The following is a 25000-nucleotide window of genomic DNA, read 5'->3' on the forward strand; positions in this document are numbered from 1 at the left end:
AAAATTTAATTTTAACTTTACATACATACATACATACATACATACATATAGATGTAAATCCGTGTGTGTGCATTTGTGTCTGTATTCGTCCCCCACCGCTGCTTGACAACTGGTATTGGTATGTTTACGTCCCCGTAACTTAGCGGTTCAGCAAATGAGACGGAAGGAAATTGTTATTTAGTAACGGATCTATCTGAGACAAAAAAGATAACTAAAGTGAACTATTCGATGTCCAAACGGGTTCATATGACAGCGTGGATATATGCGATTTAGTTGGTTTATACTCGTGCATATTAAACCATCTTAATTCGAAATTTCCCAGCCATAGCATCGGTATAGACCGCTACGATGCTTAAGCACTATCACATAGTTGTGATGACCACGCTACGGATTCCTTTAGATTAATTTCTAAGCAATTAATTTCTACCTTCAACTCTTTAGGATTTAAAATATTTATCGATACGAACCTAGCTAAGACTGATTTTTTAGATGTCAATCAATACCAACCTAGCTAAAACTGACTTCTTAAATCCCAAAACTAGTTCGTATAAGCCCTTCCACAAACCTAACGAGAAACTTAAATATATTAATAAACACTCCTGCCACCTACGTATTGTATTTAAAAACTTAATTCCAAATATTAACCTTCGAAAAGGCTATTTCCGTACAGGAAAGCGACTTTACTGATAAAATTTTCTACAACCCCCAACCTCCTCTCATCTAGTCGTAAGAATAGGTCTCGGAAAGCTTTATGGTCCGCCCCCACTTTCTTCCTTAATGTTAGGACAAGTGTAGATTCTTGCATTTCGTAAATATTTACTTCCTTAAAACCCATAGATACGATAACATCTTTAACAGATACGATAAAAGTTACCTTTTCCTGTCCCCCTACTGTTTAGCTATATGTCAATAAGCAACGAACGACTCAAGCCTGCACATGTAGAGACAAATCTAAATGTCATCTAGGACAGGAGTGCGATATATCTTCCGTTGTTTATGAAGTACAGGTTTCAGCGAACTACGACAATGGTCATAGAGATATCAAATATTATGTCGGAACCGTAGAAGGACAATTTATATCTAGATATAACAACTAGCTTTCGAGTCTACAAGCCTTTCGGTTTTAATTTGGAAACTTTAAGACAAAGGAACCAGTTTCGACATCAAATGGAAAATCCTCTCCAAATCCAAACTCTATATTAACGGGTTCAAAAAATGTTCTGTATGTTCACTTAAAAAACTTGAGAACCTCCAGCGAATACATAAATTCGAGGAACGAGATTTTTTCCTGTATGTCCACATTTCAAGAAATATATCTTGTCCGAATTTAAAAACAGACCACCGGACACTTAGTAAACTATTAGCATTTGGTTTACGCCTACCTGACATCTAATTATTGCAATGTTGGTTATCTCTCTTGTTTTTTTTTCTTGTTTTTTGGGGGTTTTTTTCTTCTATTCTTCTTTCCCGGCATCTCTTGTTTACACGTTATCTGCTCAAAAAACAACTGACAAACGGTCCTGGTTTCAGTTTCATAAATGGGGGAATACATTATTATTTCAACTACGATTCTCCAACAGAAAATCTCAACTGATCAGCATGTAGCTTCCTTAATGTCCAATGGCTCTAATGATATTTTACTCGAAATCTTCAAAATGCAAACTTATTTTATTCTATAGATTTGTAATTTGAATTGATTGTAAATTGAAACAATTGTAGACCTTATTAAAAATGTTGATAAATTAATTTATATCCATTAAATCTCTCCATTTTCTTACGTAATTAATATTTTATATTTATAATTTGCCTATTTTTATATTGAAGAAATATTTCTCAATATAATATATTAAACCAGCGTAACGTGGATAGAATCATCCCTATAAGAGGTTAATATATCCTCATAGTGACTATATATATATGGGGTGGGAGAGTAAATGTATGCCTGTGAGTATATGGGGGAAGTGAATGTATGTCTGTGGGTGTATATACAGATATATATATATACCCACACACTTTTCTATATCTATCAGTCTCCTCCAAATATAGTTTCAGCCTTTCTTTGTCTATTTTTAGCGTCCTCTTATGCTACATCTTATATAAACATACCTTTGTTTTTAAGTTCAAACCACCATGTGCGAGCACTCCTGCAACATGTGAAATTCTTTTCAAAATTAATGCCTCTTCCTTTCAAATAAGTTCGTGAAAATAATTTATTTCAATGTGCTTTTCCTATAAAATCCTGTCATAAGTCAGGATTGTATCCTCTTTAAAACATATCTCTCATATCTTAAATTTACTCAGTAACATTTCCGAATATCATCATATACAAAAAGTTTTGTAGGCTGATATATTTCTATAAATAGAAATATACACCTACATTGTTTTTATATATATATATAATATATATGTGTGTGTGTGTGTGGTGTGTGTGTGTGTATAAACATATATATATATATATATATATATATATATATATATATATATATATATATATATATAAACATATATACATATAAACATATATAAATATATATATATATAAACATATATAAATATATATATATAAAACATATATAAATGTATATATATAAAAACATATATACAAATAAACATATATATATATATAACATATAAACATATATATATAAATATATATATAAAACATATATACATATATATTATAAAAACATATATACATATATATTATAAAAACATATATATATATATATATATATATATATATATATATATATATACATATACATATATATATATGTATGATTGCCTCGTCATGTCAGATGGTAGCCGTCCCCCATATTCAGCATGTCTGTTCTAATTTACGTTCATCCTTGTTTATGCGCCACTCATCCATCGCCATAGGGCTTTATAAAATATACAAAATAGATCAAGAAATTAAATGAATAGCGAGATGTTTGTATGTTACTCGATTTAATTAGCAACAGCTTGTACAATATTTTTGCCACTGTCTCGGTCTCCATAAAAGGCTCCAGTCACAAGCATTGCAAGACGACTGGTCTCTGTTTTGACTGCAAGTTTTATGTCAGAGTATCTCTCTCCTAGAAGAACTGCCTTCCCCCACCACTTGGTCAAAAATAACAGGAGGTTCCTCAACTCTGGGAATTCGATTAAACCCAGAGATGGGCCCCTGACATATATGCTGTTCTGGGTCAGCTGGTTTCCTTGAACGTTTTCTGAATTAATGAAGTAATGTTAATTAAGGAGTGACGCCACGCTCACACAACCCCAGAAATGGAGCTTCACCGCCGGATGCAGCTTAATGTTATATATACATATGTGCGCGCGCACGCACACACACACACACACGCACACGAGGGTCGGCTGAATATTTTATTAGCTGACCAGGATAATCTTATGGATTGTCACCAAATGAGATTTATTTTTCAACGTAAATTCCCTTGCGGTCCACATACTTCTTCCATCGGTGAAAAAGCTTTCATTGGTGAAAAAGCTTTCATTCTATTGCTCAAAAATGTCATCAACAGCAGACATGACATCAACACTGCGATACTGGTTTCCAGCCCAGTGTTTATTTATGTTGAGGAACAGACGAGCCAAATCAGGATAGGGAGGGTGATCAACCAGTTCAAGCCATAGTCAGACACAGCAGCCATTGAAATGAAGTATTTGTGCGCTAGAGCATTGTCTTCATTGTACAAGTCACCCTTTTTGTCAGTTTTCCTGGGTGTTTGGTCTTGATAAACTTACGTAACTGCGTCAGTAAGTTGGCATAGTACTTTCCACTAATGGTGCAGCCCTTTTGCATCCCAAAACCTGAGGCCACCACCTTCACTACAGATGAAACGGCCTTGGCCTTCTTTGGAGCAGGTTAGGAGGAGTGCTTGTATTACATGGATTGTCTCTTTGTCTCTGGCTCAAAGTGATGAACCCAACACTCATTCTGGGTTAGGAAACGTGCAAGGAAACCAACTGGATCTGCCTCGATGTCAAATTTTCCCATGATGTGATCTACCTGGTGTGCTTTTGATCAGGTGTCAGAAGACGTGGCACCCACCGAGCAGACACCTTTCGTCATGCCAAGTTCATTATGCAGAATATTATCAACTCTCTCACGAGATATGCTAATAACATTGTCTATTTGATATATAGTCAATCTCATGTCATCCATCAGTGTGAGGTAAACACGATTAATTGCCTCGGTGGTGGCAGTTGCAGGACGTCCAGACTTTCGATCATCTTCAAAACTCATCCTTCCCCTTGTAAATTCAGCTGCCCACTTTGTTACTCTTGATAACGCTGGGGCGTTATCCCCAAATGTAGCAAGCATGTCAGCATAAATGTCCGGGGCTGAGGCTAAGCCATTTTACTACAGATACTTGTTAACACCACGAAGCCAAATTTTGTCGATTTTTCAAGTATGAACTTTTCAGCTACACTCGTGCGCGCGCGTATGTGTGTGTATGTGTGTGTGCGTGTATGTATGTCTGGTGTGTGTGTGTGTGTGTGTGTGTGTGTGTGTGTGTGTGTGTGTATGTGTGCATGTGCGCGTGTGTGCATGTGCGCATGTGTGTATCTGTGTACAGATATACAACGATCTTCACAGTTTCTGTCTATCAAATTCACTCACAAGGCATTGGTTAGTTTGCGTCTGTAGTAGCAAACACTTGCCAAAAGTACTGTGCAGTGGGACTGAAACCGAAGCCGGGGAGATGCAAATCGAGCTTCTTAACCACACAGCCATATTATATATATGCATCTGTGTATGTATTCATGTAGGTTTGTGTATGTGTAAATATACATAATGGCTATGTGTGTGTATACATACACACACACACAGACATACATTCACATAAACATTGATTCTTGGACCGGATGTCTTTGATCAAGGCGCTCCGTTTTCCCGTTGCTTCAATCAACTCAGCAAAGCATCAGCTTAGTGGTTGATAGTCCTGGGACGGACTGGTGTACTCTTGTATTCACATTTGCTTATATATACTCTGTATATATGCGTGAGGTTGAGGTATATGAACAAGTTATTCCCATTCTGAGATAAACAAGCTCTTTTATTAATGAATGACTTTCAGAGGTACAATTCCGTTTCTAACCCTTATAATTCCTCAAATGTTTCAAAACTGAATAAATAAATATGTTCGAAACCTGAATATAAGTGAATGTAACTAGGAATTCAAAAGATTGAAAAACATCAACAGAAGATAAATCAAAAACATTATATACAATCAAAATAGAGGATTAGATAAGTAACGTAAATACGTCTCTCCCAGTTCTTTCTCAAACATTTACAAGAAGAATGTGTTAAAGAACCTGTAGCGAGTGGTGGAAGGCTTGTTTCATGTTTAAGAACATGATTTATTGCTACGTTGATATAGAAAGTGTTCGTGCAAAACAAGAAATGGAATATTCAGATGAAACTACGTTTATGGCAAGTGCACAAAGTCTTTGTCTTCGTCAGAAATTCAACATTCAGACTAGTGTTTACCCATCAATGCATATTCTTGCTGCCATGGTGTGTCTTCGATCATTCCAGGTTGAATATGTTGAGGTTGAAGCAGTTAAGTGTGGAGAGTGAACACTACCAGGAACCGAATCACTCTAGAGTTTTGGCGCTCAGTTGAACTGTATTTGTAGGCCATGTTCATGGAACGTTTTAGTCATACCACCAGACTATCACGTGAACAGTAGCTAGTGATTGGACGGCAATAGTGTTTACGTACATGATCAAATTGGGATTTCTGTGTGGCAAAACGTGGGATCGAATCCAACTGTTACAGACCTTTCTCTTCCGAACACTTTTCTTGGTGAAATTGTGGAGCAAGGAGTGGCTATTGTTTTGGCTTTTGTGTTTGGCACTAGTGCTTGCTAAGGGTGTGAGTATTTCTGTTTAGAAACTTGTCTGTCTATGCAAGTTTCATATTTACCTTTTATTTTCAAATATTTTTATTGATATTTTCAAACTTTTCTTCGTCTGTTCGATACTACCAAGTTTGTGTGGATAGCGTCTCTTCCCACTGCGTGTTAAATCACGAGTAGAGTTTTGCAAAACAATATATAATAATCGTGAAGTATATTTGCCACTTAAATGTGGCTAACCCTTAAGAGTAGATGCTACTGTAGCTTGTAGCCCCAGGTGAACACCTCCTCCAGCTGGCTATTGACACACTTTCTGTGCCCTATCAGTATTTGCAAAGGGAAGTCACCCTTCCCATCTTCAATCTGACGGTATACACACGGACCCGGGTTTCTGAGTATTGACACCTCGCTCAGAGATTTAATATATAATTTTAAAACTGCATTAGAAGAAATTTTTCCCCATTTCTGAATAATGGCGTGGAAACTCAAGAAGTTCTAAAATCCTTTGTTAGCAAAATAGAACAAACACTTCCTTTACATCAAATTAAATTCTTCTCCGAGTCCGTGCTGGAGATGTACTCGCGTTGCAAACAACAGCAATAATAATAACATTAAAATGATATTTGTGTATTAAGTTAGTTTATTTTCATTGCTAATCTAATTTCATTTTGATTTATGACTGTGTTTGTTTATTCGCTTATTTATTATTTTTACTGTGTTTCTATTATTTCATTTATATTTTTTGTTTTAATCATTGTTTTTTATCTTTTTTTACAATTTCCTCTATAATTCATATATATATATATATATATATATATATATTTGTGTGTGTGTATATATATATACATACACACAAATCTACACACACACACACACTCATAGGTAGATCGGTAGGTTTGAGGCAGACAGCCAAGCAGGTAGATAGATAGATAGATAGATAGATAGATAGATAGATAGATAGATAGATAGATAGATAGATAGATAGATAGATAGATAGACATACAGACAGGCAGGTAGGTAGGTACGTAGATATGTAGGTAGGCAGGCAGGTGTATATATGTATATATATATAGAGAGAGAGGGGGGAAGATGTGTGTAAAAGAGGTCATATAGAGAAGTATGTATACATGTTTATGAATAATAATTGTTTCTAATTTAGGCACAAGTCAGTAAATATTTTCAGTGAAAAGGAATAGTCGATTATATTGACCACCATTCTTTACTGGTACTTTATTTCATTGGCCACAGAGGGATAAAAGGTGATGCTGACCACAGCAGTGAAATTAGCATGTAAAGAGCAGGAACAAATATCACAAAGCATTTTTTCCAACGCTCAAACTATTCTGTCAGCTCGCCACCTTCATGTGAATAAATAATATTATATGTATATGTCTGTACCATGTGTGTGTGTGTGTGTGTGTGTGTGTGTGTGTGTGTGTGTGTGTGTGTGTGTGTGTGTGTGTGTGCGTAAATGTTTGCTTCGTATATGGTGTTGATGATACTTACTGAGGCAGAAACTCGTGATCTTGGTTGCCCTTTAGTCTCCAGACAACAAAACTGTTTTCCTTTAATGGCGTATCAATAAAGGAGGATTCATGGTACCCATTCTCATTTGCAGGTGGATCCCAGTTCCAAGCAAGCGATTATTTTACCTCTTCTGGAATCGAGGATAATTTCACTTGCTCAAGAGTTTATCATATATGATATCTAATGTTCTTTTAATCGTCTTCATTGTTCAAATACATTCTACTGACCACTCTAAATTATATTGCAGCGCTTACCTTCGTTTAATGAATGTGTGCTCGAACGCACGTGTGTGTGTTTGTATATATACGTATACACATATATGTTCACATATGTAAATACGAGCAATCCCCCCCTGCCGTCGAATGGACGGTGCTGAGGTGTCAAACATTTAAACCAAATTTTCTCAAAACAACTTGTTCGACCGTCCTATAGGCCTCCCGTTTGAGAAACACTGATTTAACCTAACTTTGAGACACCAGCAAAAGACGGATTTCGACTGATGTACTTGCTCCTACAAATGCACATTCCCACGGCTTTATCGATCGCATTCCCACCTGGAATCGATTTTTGTAATTTTTTCAAGACTTATACACGCCCTGATACCGTCGGTATCTACATATCAAATTTGAGCGCAATCGGATGGAGGATGCCCGAGATCCTAGAAGTCTCTCACACACACACACACACACACAGACAGAACGAATTTTATATAATAAATGTGCGATCTATACATACAAACATATGTACACGCTTGTGAGTTCATGTTTGTGTAAATAACAGCTGTCTTTTAAACATGTCATATTAAAGACACGACTATGTTTGAGTTTAATCTTTAGTACTTAATAATTTTATTTTGTTATTAGTCCTTCGTCTGGAACAATAGCAATGATGTTCCTAAATATATAAATGTATTAACGTTTCAAAACCCTGGCGTCGTCATTAGAATACAGCAGATATAAATAATAGCTTTAAGCAGGTTGCTGAGGATTATGGGAATGATAGCATGTGAGTGAATTTAGAAGGCGGAAACTGTACAAAGACTGTCGTGTGTGTGTGTGTGTGTATGTGTGTTTACGAAGACATGGCAGTAAGTACAGTAGAAGCAGGTGGGGCTGGGCGCTTAGAAGTTTGCTTCTCCATGATATGGTTCCAGGTTCCGTCACACAGCGTGGCACCTTCGGCAAGGGTTTTCTACTACAGCCCCAGGTCGGCCAAAGTGTTGTGAGGGGATTTAGTGCACGAAAATTGAAAGAAACCAGTCATATATATGTGTGTTGCAATGATAACAGTACGGATACTTATTGATCAAACCACGTGTTTGTGTGTGCATGTGTATAGATATAGTTCAAATTTACAGAAAACAAAAAACGAAGAGAAGTGAAGGAACAAGTAGTTGTTTAACGCTTGGGAAGAATGGAAAAGACTTTGACGTTTCGAGCCTACGCTTTTCAACAGAAAGTTTTAAGAGAGAAAATAACAAAGAGAGAATAAAAAGAAAATAGCGGAGAGAGCAAAAAAACTGCAGAAACTAACGGTTCATGATGATGAAAAACACACAGGCGTACACACACACACTCTCTCTCTCTCTCTCTCTCTCTCTCTCTCTCACACACACACACACACACACACACACACACACATAAGAACATAAACTCACATGTGTTTGCAATTATTTATAGATAGAGGGAAACATATAGATACACACACACACATACACACGCACACACATACACACACACATATATATATATATACATCTATATATATTTATATATATATATATATATATATATACACACACGCACACACTTGCACATACATAAATATATAAATATGTATATCTATGGATTTATGTTGGTATATATGTATGTTGGAAGGTGAAGTGGTTGCATATTTCTGTGTAAGAGAAAAAAATGGGTGTATCTCTGTATGTATGTCTATGCATGTGTGAACTGAAAAAATAAAATGCCACAAATGAACCTAGCTTTTAACCTGTTGCAATTATTTATTCTTTTCGAATTTGTTTTTTTTTCTTTGTTTATTTTTAATCATTTTACTGCCTGTTTCCCTTCCTCATTTCTTCTGAGTAAAAATCGTTGTCGCTATCTGCTGTTGAGAAGCATTTTACTTTATATATACATACACACACACACACACACACACACACACACACATATATATATATATACATACATACATACATACATACATACATACACACACACACACACAGGGTGGTGCAAAAGTAGGTATGCATTTACGAATAAAGAAAAAACGTGCAATACTCATTTTTATCAAAAGAATAAAATGTTACGATAGAAGTATAATGAAGCTATAAAAAATGAGGCTAACTAATTTAATGTGCTAATAATTTTAATGAATCAAGTATTATAACATTGATGTGATACGTACTGTATACCTACTTTTGCACACACACCTGTATGTGTGTGTGTATATATATATATATTATATATATATATATATATATATTATATATATATATATATATATATATATATAATATATATAGTTAATCCAAACAAGAAAGCACAAAAAAACACAACAACGCGAGGACGTGGAACAAATATAGTATTATTGGACGCTCAGGAAAGAAGATATATCTATATATATAAAACTCTAGTTGTGTGAGTGTCTGTCCCCTTCGATTTAGATTCCTAACTCCTCCCACATTTTGCGGTGCAGTTTAACCAAATTCGGGTATCTTATAGTCGTGATTCATATCGAGCCCGTCTGACTATTAGCGCGCGTCAACGATGAGTCTACGATTTTAAAAATAATTTAACATAATTTTTTATTCCATTTTAATGCATAAAATGCATCGTATGTCGATGGCGGCGGAGTTGGCGTCCACGCTCACAGCTGCACCTGTTTGCTTCTCCCCCTTCCCTCCCTCGTGAAGCTGTGGGGAAAGGAGTGTAAAGAAATCAACGTCGTAATGCGTTGTGAAGGAAACCAGCGTTCTTTTAGAACAACGACTTCATGGCTTGAAGACACCAAAACAAAAATGGCTAAGAAAGCCCGAATTTATAAGGGAAGTAACTCTCTAAAAATGCTTATATAGTTATTTCCCTTACAAATCCGAGCAACGCCGGGCGATACTGCTAGTATATATATATATATTCTTTCGTTCCATCAGCCCTTTCACGCTTATTTTGTTCATTCCACTCTTCGTTCTTTCGTTCCCCCATTCTCACATTTCATTGCCTTCTCTTCGTGCTCACTTTCCCTCCTCTTTTCACTTCACTTTTCTTGCCCCCTCCTAATTTCTTCTGTCCCTCTGCTTCTACCGCTCTCTCTCTCTCTCTATCTCTCTCTCTCTCTCTCTCTCTCTCTCTCTCTCCTCTCCCAACGTGACCGGTGTTCGGCCAAGCCTGACCTTTCTTTCTTGGTTCGGTCGTTGTCCGTGCAACATCTATATTCTCCCCTGTGCCTGTGAAATCTTGTATCCGTGCCGTAAGGCTTTACTTCCACACACGCCAGCTTAATTAAATTCGTCCTTGGTCGAAAGACACCTGTTGTTATATCCTGTTATTTGTATTTGTAGAAATTTCTCCGTTTCTTCCGTCCTTGTTTTCGTATACATTCGCTACTCTCTTCCAAGAAATCTAATGTTAGCTTAGTTTTCCTTGGGGCTGGCCAGATTGGAGCAATCTCGAGTATAACCAGCCAAAATTTCAAAGATAATCTGGAACTCAACTGAGAAAAGAAAACTCCGAATGATCCGTCCTTATTTTCTTTATCTGGATGTTTTGTTGTCCCTTTCTTGTATCACCTAACTGTCTGGGTGTTTTGCGTTCTTGTCACATTTTGTATATATATATATAAAACCAAATTAGTTGCGCTGACTAGTCAAAGCATCAAACCATCCTGATACTTCAAATTACCAACACTAATCCTTCAATTAACATTATAAGCACGACTAATCTGCTTCTGCTAGAAAAATTGATCATATCTGAGATTTTACGTTCCGACTCACATGCTCAGTCGTGTGGAGATGAGATGAGTTTATAAACTTATTTCGATTCCTAGCTGAAATCTTTAGTTTTATCGTTCATGAGCGTCGAAAAATACTTTGCTTAACACTTTTAGGATTCATACTTGTGTATTAAACAATTATTTCCTACTGATCAGATTGTCATAAAAACGTTTAAGTGAATCAATATTGGAAGCTAAGCAATAAGAATTTATTACATAAATTATAGCTTTTTCAAATTCTTTAGATTAATCATAAAGATATTTATTCTATCGTGGACTTCCGACCCCACTACCTGAACATTTTAGTAGTGGGGGTCTTTTTACACAACTTTAAATAAGCATTTCTACTGGAAGCACAAGGCCTCAAATTTGGGGGAAGGGATTAAGATGATTACATTGAACCCAGTGCGTAACTGATACTTATTTAATCGACTCCGAAAGGATGAAAGCAAAGTCAACCCCGGTGGAATTTGAACTCAGAACGTAGTGACAGACGAAATACTGCTAAGCATTTCGTCAGCCAATGTTAACGATTTGCCGCCTTCACAACTTTAAATAATAAAACAATTATTTTTAATCATCACAGCCACCAACACTGTATTTATTATTATTAACGGTAAGTAACAATTACATGTATAAGGAAGGATCCGAAAGCTTGCAAAACGGATCCGGTCATAAAGTGCTGAGCTGTCCGCCAACACTAAATCTAAATATTATCCTCTATTGAACAATCAACGAGCAAGTAATGTTTGGCACGCTAACAGTAGACGTCCAACAAAATAGAGGATTGGCTTTTTGGAAAGGCGCGTTGAATAGGAAATAAAGTGCTTTAATCGTTAACTACGTAAATGGTTATATAATTATTTACATACATATATATATATATATGTTTTCTTTCATTTGCAGACAACTTCTATTTACTCCCTCTTACTACCAAACCGAACACGCTTAGGAAAATGTGTGGCATCAGGTCGTGCTAGCATTGGCTCTATGCCTTTAAAGCATACAGAACGAGCATATTATAAACAACAAGACAGTGGTTGGAGACCGATTAACGAGTCAGATGTTTCACGTTGTTCGTCACCAGATATATGCGTCAAATACCATTCACCACAACTTACTGACATTTCCAAGGTAAATACCAATTCCACACCTAATCTATTTATTGACGAAGCTGCTAAACTGGGCGAGAAAAAATCTATCTCCAAGACTCAAATTGACCCTATGTCCTCTAGCTTTCCCAATGAAATAATGTTTCAAAACGGATGTCGTAGTTTCGAGACACCTGAAAGAAAAATGTCAATAGAAAACAATACAGAAACTTTATCAGGTAAGTCCGAGCCACAGAATCTGGAAAACGGAAATCAATCAAAAAGTTCGTCCGATATCGATAAAATTGCTTGTGATATTAACAAAAACAATATTCCTCAACAAGAATCAAAAAAGGTTCAACAGAAAGAGGATAGCATTCCAGTTAAACCAATTGTTCCTATCAAAAGTAAGAAAGTGAATGCTAAATCTAATAACTCTAAGAAATCACATTCTGGAAGCCATCATTCCCGGGAATTATCTCAAGAGGAAGTTGAATTTGAAGAAAAAGCAAAAGATTTGTATAAAGACTTGAATGAAAACGATAAAGAATTATTAAGTGTTTTAAAGCCGAACAACAAACGTGCTACGGATTATGTTAAGAGTGTTTTTGATATACAGATTAGATTAAGTCGTTCAACAACTTTACAAGAACATCTTGAAAACCAAACACAGACGGAAGGGAAAGAAAATACAAACGAAGAAAACTGGTAAGAATTTCATTATTTTTTGCGTTGGTTTTTAAAAATATAACTTCATTGCTATTTCTGACTTTTCTCTCTCTTACTCTTTCACTCACTCTCTCTCTCTCTCTCTCTCTCTCTCGCTACATATATATATATATATATTTATATATATATATATATATATATATTATATATATATATATATATATATATGTGTGTGGTGTGTGTGTGTGTGTGTGTGTGTGTGTGTGTGTGTGTACGTATATATGTAAACACACACACATATGTATATTTATACGTGTGTGTGTGTGTGTGTGTGTACATGTTTATATATAACTTGAGAAAATTTGCATATTTCTACTGTTCCACTTACAGATTGTATCTGTAATATGCGAGTTAGTTGGCTGATTTCTTTTTCTGAAAATCCAAGCTCATGAGGGGCGACACTTAAGCATTTACTCACAAAACCAAGTACACCAATTCTTATTGGTACCAATGTAAATTTGTAATCTGGATATAGAAGCTGGAGGTTTCGAAGCAGTTGTCCATAGTTATCATCTTTCTCTTTTATTTCCAAAGAGATATTCACACCAACAGGACAGCTGCCCTCTATCACCGTACATACTTTTGCTTGTCTGTACCAAACAACAATTTCTGGCCTGTTATGCTTACACTTGACAGATGCTTTCATGAAAATGTTCCACCAATGTTCCTTGGATTGATGTTTGTATATGTACTCAATAACGGGGATTCTCTATAGTTATTCCAGGGCAGTCTTTTATTTTTTTGAAAGGCATTGTATGTTGCTTTTGCGACAACGTCGTGTCACATAAGGATGTAGTACCTTGATGACAATTTTGAGTATCTGTTAATCACATGTATGATGTCTTCCATAGAAATATGACATATTCTATATTTTCGGTTGCGTCTTGGAACTCCAGGGGCTTCAGTATTTCTTTCGTTCATTAGGTTTTAGTAGCAAGCTCCTGTTCTTGGATTGTAAATGCATAGCTTTCGAAGTGTGATGTAGCTGTCACGAGATCAAGAGACGCTACGCTTCATGCTAATATTACTTTCTTCTTCAAGTTTACGGGAAACATACTCATGCACGACTTTTTCTTCTTTTTTTTTTTTTGTTTTTTTTGGGGGTATGCTGAGCGTTTCGCATCCAGGTCTTCTTTGAGGTCCAGCTGTTTTGGGGTTGTATGGCAGTTCATCAGGAAGGGAATGCTTCCTGAGGAGCTCACTGCTGACACATAGGACATTGTTGTTTTTATTTTTTAGCACCAAGTTAATGTATTTATGTTTGCTGCTATTGCTTAACAAGTGCTGTCTGAGAGAGACTATACGACATTCAAAGGTTGTCTACACTGATCTCAAACCTCTACCTCCTTTATCTCTTCTTAGGTTGTATGTATGTATGTTTGTATGAATAAGCTGAATAGTCTTCTGTCGGTTCGATTAGTTTTTCTTGGATTTATTAATTTACTTATTAAATTACTTTTGGCAAGAAAATTATATTTGCGGTCTAAATGTAATGAAACATATTACACAAAAGCTTTTAAGAAATGAAAACCCATAATACATACATTTTCCTTTGGATAAAATCAAAAGTATATCTAACTTAATATCTACACTTACCATAAATATCTTCCCAACAAAATCCCTATTACCTATAAGAAAACAACTCTGTTACCTTGCTATTAATTTAGAAGCAAAAGAAATAGCTATCCGCCAAAACTAGTCTATTAAGTAGAAGAGTTAGCGTTATCTGAACCATACATTAAATAATATAAATGTATGTATAATAGATTATATCTTTGATTCTGTGCCACTGTTTATCAGTCAATTGCTTTATAAATGTTATATATGTTATATATAATGTTATACGAATAATATAAAAATAATTTATATAAATAAATATAGTAAAAATTAAGCTGTTTGTACAATAAATTGTTTTTAATCTCATTCCATTGTTAAAGCATCACTAACGCAGATCAAAACAGAATGATAATGTAGATGAGTGAGCGCATATGAAGGCTATTCTCTGAAGAAAAATTCATCTTTTGTGCTGGTCATTACTTCAATGACATACATTGCACACTCATAGCCAGGATACATCGAACTAAACCGACACACACTCCATGAACAGAAATCTCCAAATCCTCCAATGCAAACCTTGTATCTATCAACGACAAGAAAATATAAACTATATTTAGATCAGGGGTACTCAACCATTTTGTTTTTATCTATAGACCCCTTTCATTACTATTTTATTCCGGTGGACCTGATGTTTAGAAACTAGTTTTATAGAAACTCCTTTCAAATTCCTATTTTGTTTTTCACGCATTAACTTGTGTAGGCTGAGTCATGTAAAATGTTAGAGAAGGAAACCTAGCTGTTTCTTGCAATACATACCAATACATACATCTAACACAAAATTTTTTCAGGGCCCCTTAAAATAGTATTGTAGATCCCAAATTTACTATTTTGATTCGTGGACACCCCTCAAAAATAAAATTATATGGAGCCCGGTTGAGAACCACTGATTTAGATACACAGAAAGATGCCTTGTAACCTTACTATCAAAATATCAGGGCTTTAAGGGGTGATAGTAAAAATAATAGATTCGATTGGTCCATTATAGAACACGCGTTCCCCTCCTTTGTTGGCTCTATAAAAGGTGACACTTGTTTTAATATCTCATTACATAAAGGCGGCGAGCTGGTAGAAACGTTAGCACGCCGGGCGAAATGCGTAGCCGTATTTCGTCTGCCGTTACGTTCTGAGTTCAAATTCCGCCGAGGTCGACTTTGCCTTTCATCCTTTCGGAGTCGAATAAATAAGTACCAGTTAGGCACTGGGGTCGATATAATCGACTTAATCCGTTTGTCCTCTCTGTGTTTAGCCCCTTGTGTGTAGTAAAGAAATAGGTATTTCGTCTGTGTTTTCGTTTTGAATTCAAATTCCGCCAAGGTCGACTTTGCCTTTCCCAAAAAAATGTCGGGCCTTGTGCCTAGAGTAGAAAACAGTATTTCATTACAGACTTTTTCATTTTTAAAACTTTTAATTATTAGGAAATAATTCAGTTTAGCATCACGCAATTATAGCAGACTCTAAATGTGTCTTTCACATGTATGTATTAAACACTTAGTATTTTACACGAAAACCAAACAAATACGCTACATAAATACATGAATGTGTATGTGTACATTCATATGTTGTAATTGATTAGCTCCAGATCAGCCTGATTGAGAAGACCTATAATAAAAGACGATGCACTCATAACTATCACGAATTTTATAATGAAACGAAGTATTTGCAGGACTTTCTTACAATATCAGTAACCTATATTTACTAAGATGGTAGGGTGTGATATGAGATAGAGACAAAAAAAAATAGCATGTCAAACGACCTCCGGTAAGCTTTCTCATTGATCTGAGACGGTTTACTTCAGATTGACTTCTGCTTTCAGACTCACGTCATATTTAATCGACGTTTACTAACTCATTACTCATAGCTGGTATGTTTACTCATCCTCGTCCACCAAAATTATATTTAGTCGAAATTTCTGTGATATATTTAAAGGCTTGTCCTTATCATATGTACTCTTTATTGATTTCAAATTTTGGCACAAGGCCAGTAAGTTTGGAGGTAAGTCGATTACATCGACCCCAATGCACAACTGGTACTTATTTTATCGACCCTCAAGCAAAGTTGACCTAGGCGGAATTTGATTCTGCCAGCTCACTGCTGTTTTTTCTTCGGCGGGGTGGGAGGGCTTAATAAAAAGCTCCGTTGATGAATTTGATATTTATTGGATTATATCTTGATCGAGGGCAGTATTTACTTAAGGCTCTTTAAAACGATAAACGTCGCCCTTTTCAAGCCTAGCCAACCTCATGGGCCCGGTTTCTGTGGCGTATGTTCCCCCCACCCAGCTGGACGGGATGCCAGTCCATCGCAGCGTTACTCAAGAAACAAGAAGAGAGAGTGAGAGAAAGTTGTGGCGAAAGAGTACAACAGGGGTGGTCCCGCCCCCTGCCGGAGCCTCGTGGGGTTTTTAGGTGTTATCGCTCAATAAACACACACAATGCCCGGTCTGGGAATCGAAACCGCGATCCTCCGACCGCGAGTCCGCTGCCCTAACCACTGGGCCATTGCGCCTCCTTAAGGCTCTTTACGTTGCAGTATTTGTTTAAGCCTCTTTACGTTCTTTGTACGAGGTCAACTTTGCTTTTCATTCTTGTGGATGAATACTGTAAAATACTGATGTCAAATTAATCCAGTGGTTCTCAACCAGGATCCATATAGTCCTTGAGGGACTATATAGGATTTTGTTGTTAAAAATTATGTACAATAAATTGGTTATACTTCTACAATACACTAAAAATATTTTAACAATTTTTAATACAATTCCAAATAATATCTAATTAAAAAGATATAATAAGAATTTTTAAACATCAAATGACTTTGAGAGTCCACCCAAATAAATGAGGAATTTAATGGGTCCAAAGGCAAAACATGGTTGAGAACCACTGGTTTAATCCCTCAATTTCAGTCTGTGGCTTGTGTTTATATTAGAAACGATTATATTTATAGAACATGAATTTTTTCACCATACGATAGTTTTTCTGTCTTTCATCCATGTACTTATGGTAGCAGATGAAGAAATAAAATGCATACTGACATATAAAACTTATATTGAGAAACCTAACACTTCAGCCTCACTGCTTTAATTAAGTGGCGTGCTTAACAAGGGTTACTTATTTACAAGATCCACTGAAAGTTGTATTATATAAATGCTGGAAGTTACTTACTAGTTAACATCTACCCATTAGCAACATTCACTAGACAGGTATATAAATCATAGCTCTTCTAATACGGTCAATTAATCAGTCTGAGATGTGTTATTTCAGGAACACTAAATGCCTTTTGTTCTTTCAAAATACGCTTATCAGGATAATTTTTGAAAGCCAGTTGCCATCTCAATCTTGTGGTTCCATCAGTTAACAGCCGTGTCGAGCTAATGTTCTTTCGAATAACTAAACCTTTTATAAATTCCGTCTGCTCCTGGCTCGCTTCTCTTCTAATTTTATCTGATTATCTATTTATATAATTTGTATGTGTGTGTGTGTGTGTGTGTGTGTGTGTGTGTGTGTGTGTATGTATGTATGTATGTATGTATGTATGTATGTATGTATGTATAAGTATGTATATATGTATAAGAGGCAATAACTAAGTTATTGCCTCTCAAACCATTGAATGATTCTAAAGGTCATGGTAAAAATTTCGACGCTAGCTTAGTCTGACACATACAACTGCCGACAGAAGATAAAATGGTGAACAACAACTTATTCAGGGTTGACACATTCTAGTAATGTCACTTCAAATAGGAAACACACACACACACACATATATATATACATATATACATATACATATATATATATATATATATATATGCCTTTTTTAAACAAACTAGATTGAGAAGAGGGGAATGTTTTGACAGTAGAATATCTTCGGCAAAATATTGATTTCAACAAAGATAAATTTAGGATAATTTTTTTGTTTTTTGTTTTTAATAACACCATCGACTTAACAATGAGTTGCTGTGTAAAATTCCTCTCAAAAATTTGCTTACTTGCTTGTTATTATTTTTGGATAGCAACATTGTTTCGACTCTTAGTTTGAATTAAGAAAGTTGATAGAAGCCTGCTTGAAATGCTGTCCTAAAAGTTATTTTATTTATCATTATCGGTGGTTTATTTGTCTTCTCTTAAGTCTCTAATTACCTCATCCAGAACTGTTTTAATATGTGGGAATACTTTCAATAAGTGTCATACACAAGCAAAAAGATTTCAGTTGTTATTATTTGGCTCCAAATCATCTCTGGTCCATCCGACATATATCATCAAAACCATCCTGTCACATGTGCATGCATACGCACGCATGAGCACGCGCCGTCAAGTACACACAGACACATATAATATATGCTTGCGTGTTTGAAGGAAGGGAAGAGAAGCGGTGTGTCTCGCTTACCTAATAGTTGGTTCTCAAAGTGCCTACGCTTTGCGAAAGTATTTGAAACTGGTGTTTAAATAGATATCATGGTTATGTAGATTTTTAGGTGTGAACCGTTCCTTTACCGTTCAAAAATAACATCTAATAATTCCATACTCGTAGGATTTTGTGTTTTTTTTATCTTCCTTTTCATTAGAAGTTTTTCCTTTTAAGTGATTGAAGTAACAAGCTAGTACTGTTGCAATTTTCTTCTATATACTAGTGAAACAAAAAGTAAGGTTGCAGAATCTACTCTTAAATTTGTCTTCAGTCATGCCGCTGTATGTGTCGCGTCAAAGTTTGGATATATAGTGGTTACATCACATTTGTAATAATAGCTTCTGCGTTGCAAGACATTTAGAGGGCACGCATTGATGTTTCTGCCTGAACATGACTCAGTTCTATTGGGAATGCATGTGATATTATGTTCTTTACGTGTGTGGTGGGTATAACTGTGGCTTAATTTAAGATTCTGTTTATTAAAATAGTTTCTATTCTTGCTGTTTTGAGAGAAATGTTTATCTGTTAATTTTAGAAAGCAATATTAGGTGTAACTTTAAGTGAAACGGAGTGTGTAAACTATATGATTTTGCGACAGCTTTTTTATAGTTGGGAGGTGGGGATTTAGAAAGAGCTGGTAATTTTATTCTTGAAGCCACAAGCTTATCAGACATTATTCCATTAGGGAGTGTTTATCAAAGATTTATTTGAAGACAAATTTTAACTCATTCATGTAATATTATATATTAGGTTTCTAAGAACTATGGGCGAATAGTATGGTTCTATGCTAATAAAACTAATCTTTTATTCAACTTCTTAAAGGTTTACGTACGTGGTTAAATCTAGAATGCTGTCGAGGAAATTAACTTTATCGAAGTCAGTAGCTATAGCTAGTTTAAGGTCGAAAGTACTGAATGTGTAGATTAATGTTCTTCTTTAATATATTTAATTTATGTCCACTAGTGCTTTTCGTATATAGCTAATCCGTCATCTTTATGAAAACCGAAGTTCACCTAAACGCTCACCTGCGTGCTTCTTCACAGTCATAGACCACACATTTAATCCAGGTGGATTACACATTCATGTATATACTTGTTTGCGTGTGTGTGTGTGTATGTGTGTGTGTGTGTGTGTGTGTGTGTGTGTGTGTGTGTGTGTGTGTGTGTGTGTGTGTAAAGTGGTGGGTTAGCAGACTCTAAGAGAGACAATGAAAATACTTTGGTGTATTTGTTCTGAGTTCAAATCACACTGAACTCATCTTTGTTTTTCATCCTTTCAGTAATCAATGAAATAGAACTCCAGTCAAGTACAGAAGCCGACTTAATCAACTAACTTCCTATTCCAAATGTCAGGCCTTGCGCCGATCTTAGAACCAATATTATACATACCTGTAAACGTGCGTCTTAATACCAACACAACGCATGCATCCTCTCTCTCTCTCTCTCACACACACACACACACACACATTCTCTCTTCAAGCACAGCTTTCAAACATCTGAAGATTATTGTATGTGGCTCTTATGTGAAAGCAAGTCTGGTTACATCTGCTTAATACATCATAGTTCAGTTTCATTTTTTTTTTTTTTTTTTCAGTTCTACAGATGTAATTTCGAAAGAAGCTCCAACCCCAGATCAACAAGACAACAAGGTTGATGATAACTGTATATTAAAGAAAAAGGTGTGTACGCGCTATTTTTATGTAAATGCATGCATTGAATTGAAAGAGCCGTTAGAGTAAATGACAGAATAATTGTGGTATTCGTTATGTCCTTCTGCCCTTCGTGTTCAAATCCCGCCGAAGTCAACTTTATTCCGTATTTAATGCGAAATCGACTAAGTACCTACCCATTACTGAAGCTGATTCTTCTCGCTCTCTCCCTCCCGCTCTCTCTCTCTCTCTCTCTCTCTCCCTCTCTCTCTCTCTCTCTCTCTCGCTCTCTCTCTCTCTCTCTAATGAAATTGACTGTTCAGACCCGGAGATGCGCTCCGCTAGGTTTAAAGCTTCGAGACACCGTATGTCACGGTGCCCCCCAACCCCCAATCAACGACAATTTCATCAGGAGTTTATAACACACATATACAAACAAGTGTGTGGAGGTGAATATGTCTTATGACTGAAACAAGTAAAGTGTAATAATATATATATATAGGCACAGGCGTGGCTAAGTGGTGCGAGGTTTCTTTCTTAATCATATGGTTACGGGTTCAGTCCCACTGTGCGGCACCTTGAGCAAGTGTCTTCCACTATAGTCTCGGCCCGACCAAAGCCTTATGAATTGATTTGATAGACGGAAACTGAAGATGCCCGTCGTATGTGTGCGTGCGTGTTTGACCCCTCCCCCCACTGCCACTTGACAACCGGTGCTGAGTTGTTCTTTTACGGCCCTGTAACCTAGCAGTTCGGCAAAAGAAACCGATAGAATATTACCAGGTTTAAAAAATAAGTACTAGTGTCGATTTCTTTGACTAAACCCTTTAAGGCGATGTCCCAGCATGGCTGCAGTCCAAGGACTAAAATAAGTAAAGGATAAAAGATATATATATATATATATACATATAGGCGCAAGCGTGGCTGTGTGGTAAGAAACTTGCATTCCAGCTGCATGGTTCCGGGATCAGTCTCATTGCCTGGCACTTTGGGCAATAGCCTCGGGCCGACCACATACTTGTGAGTGGATTTGGTAAACGGAAACTAAAAGAAGCTCGTCGTATGTGTGTGTGCGCGTGCACACGTGCGTGTGTTTGTCATCACCGCTTGACAACTAGTGTTTGTGTGTTTATGCCCCCGTAACTTAGCGGTTCGGCAAAAGAGACCGATAGAATAAGTACTGGGCTTTAAAAAATATATATAAAAGGTACCAGGGTCGATTCGTTCTAAACTCAAGGTGATGCCCCAGCATGGCCGCAGTCTAATTACTAAAACAAATAAAAGAATATATGCGCGTGTGTGTGAGTGTCCCCCTTTTATTTTTAAGACAGTAGGGTTTAATTTGAGGATGATGTGACTGGTATTTCTAATAGATCCAACAGCGATTTCGGCTGACATTATCCAAATTATACTGGTACTTGACAATGATGGCAGCGTATATAGCATCGGTAGAAGGGTAGGGCACTTAAAATAGGCAATTATTCTATATATAGCTGCTAAACAAATCCTATTTTGTCCACTTTCAATAAACATTTTGATAGTTGCAAATATTTTCGAGGTCATTAGACACAACTATGTGTTCAATGTATGTCTTGGTTGTTATTGTAACAGTAGTAGCAGCTTTTTTTTCCTTGTATATTTTAATTTTTTTCCTTCCTGTTCTTGCTTTGAGTATTAGATATTTTTTGCCCTGTTTTCGACAGTTATGCAGAATATAAGTTGAATATGTATGTTTCTTTTCACCAAATCTACGGAAATAAGTAGTGATAAGCATGCCTTTCTAAAGGTAATAAGTACTATAAGTGAAATTAGATGATTTCAATCTGTGATTGAAACCGCAAATTCGATTGTTCGCATCTTGTTCTGTATTATATACACAAGCACACAGAAATCTATTTCTATCCATTTATCATAACAGTAATCTCTCACCTATCGCGGTTTATTATTTAAGTTTACGTCGATTCCTCCGTGGTGCTGTTTCGCATTTATAATAAAATAAATATATACAAATTATAAAAATGATAAAAAATATACACTGTACTGATTCTATTTCGCGGATTTTCACCTATCGCGGGGGTGTTTGGAACGTAACCATCCACGATAGTCGAGGGATTACTGTATTACTATTATATCTAAGGCAGTGAGCTGGCAGAATCACTTGCACGCCGGGCAAAATACTTAACTGCATTTCATCCGTCTTTATGTTCTGAGTTCAAATTCCGCCGAGATCGATTTGGTCTTTCATCCCTTTCTGGGTCGATAAAACAAGTACCACTCGAACCTTGGGATCGATGTAATGGACTTACCCCCATCAACCCGAACTTGATGGTCTTGTGCCAAAATCTGAAATCATTATTATTATCACATCTTTTATGCAGCAAGTTACAAAGGGAAAATACCGTTCGGTGTCCTTTACAGCTGTGTCACGATTCCTCTACCACCTCCTTTTGTACTGAAGGTCAACTCTGCATGCATTCCCGGAGGATGAGACAAACTATAAGAGACCACTGGCGATGGTTATACTGACTGACACTATGGGATTTCTCAAGAGAATCCTTAAAACTTTTTCTTTGGTGCCGCTCTGTTATGATAGCTTGTAGGGAGAGAGTTCGCCAAGCATCGTTATCTTGAGCAGAATGTTCTATGACTTGTACCTTTAAGCTGCGACTTTAACTGCATGATCTCGGTGTTTCTAACCTCTTCCTTTCGAGGCTGATAACAAAGTCCCACCAGTGGGTGGTGAGGATGGAGCGGAGGCAGCGCTGATGGAAGAGCTCAATGAGTCAAAGATGGTGACTGCAGGTAGTCCACAACTCAGGGCCATACAGAAAACAAGCATAGTACATCCCACTCATTCCATGATTCTCCACTCGGAATTCGAACTCGGTGCAGAGAAAGCCAAAACAAATATCACAAAGCATTCCACAGTTCGCTCAAGTAACTTTACTAATTCACTGCACAAACAGACAGATAAAAGGATAGATAGATAGAGAGAGAGAGAGAGAGAGAGAGAGAGAGAGAGAGAGAGAGAATGGATAGTGGTATCACACTGATGTGAAATGCATTTGTATGCAAGTAAGTACTCAGTACACTTAAGAATAATGTTTATTCGAAGTTGATTCTGTTCGAGTTACTCCCAGTTTCCTATTCTTGTTTATATATGTGCGCCTATGCTATGACGATATATGTACGTGTTTGTATACACGTATGATATGTGTGTGTGTGTATGTGTGTAAATGTAGATGCATATGTTTTTACATGTGCATTTTTGTTTGTTATACACGTGTGCTCGTGTGCAAATATAAATAGGCACACGTGTTTAACTTGTTTATTTTTTTATTTTTGTATATGTATATATTTTTGTTGGCATATACACACATGTGTGTATATACCTATGTATATGTAACTATGTATGTGATTATGCGGAAATATGAGGCGCCACATGTTTATCTATATACACAAACCTGTTTCAGCTTGTGTTTCGTGTATCACAATATTTTGTTCTGAGTAGTGTGCTCATATATGCATGAGTATGTGCACATACATATAAATATATATACACAAATACATGCACGTGCTCTCACACACACACACATGGGATAGGATGGTTGTTGTCACTTGTTGTGCAACCGTGCTGAACCTACTCGTCTGGTGTAAGTATAAACATACAAACATCAAGCTGCTTCTATTCTTAATACGACTTCAACCTGATTTTATCTTTGTTTTTGAGAGTGTATTATTAGAGTTGAAAAACAAATTACGACCAGATTATACCATGATACTGCAAGAACAGAATTATTGTAGAGAAAATTTACTATCTTTGGTACTTTGCAACGTTCACCTTGGATTCCCCGAGTATACACCCCTGATATCTATCAAAATTTGTGTGTGTGTGTGGTGTGTGTGTGTGTGTGTGTGTGTGTGTGTGTGTGTGTGTGTGTGTGTGTGCGTGCGTGCGTGCGTGTGTGTGTGTGAATATATATTAATACTGATTTCAAATTTTGGCACATGGCCAGCAATTTCGAAGGAGGGGATAAGTCTATTATATTGACCCTAGTTCTCAACCACGAGAAAGAACTGAAGGCGGCGAGCTGGCAGACACGTTAGCACGCCGGGCGAAATA

General features: G+C 36.4%; 1 protein-coding gene across 1 annotated transcript in view; it reads left to right on the forward strand.

The window, feature by feature from the left end:
* LOC115211869 (protein Shroom1) overlaps positions 1-25000 on the forward strand; it is a 102209-nt gene that overhangs the window by 70141 nt on the left and 7068 nt on the right. Inside the window, exons 3-4 of the mRNA XM_029780605.2 lie at positions 12298-13190; positions 20823-20907. Of these exons, the coding sequence (XP_029636465.2) occupies positions 12298-13190; positions 20823-20907 (978 nt within the window). The remainder of the gene's footprint in view (positions 1-12297; positions 13191-20822; positions 20908-25000) is intronic.

Source organism: Octopus sinensis, linkage group LG5 (genome assembly GCF_006345805.1).
Source record: "Octopus sinensis linkage group LG5, ASM634580v1, whole genome shotgun sequence".
Lineage (NCBI taxonomy): Eukaryota > Metazoa > Mollusca > Cephalopoda > Octopoda > Octopodidae > Octopus > Octopus sinensis.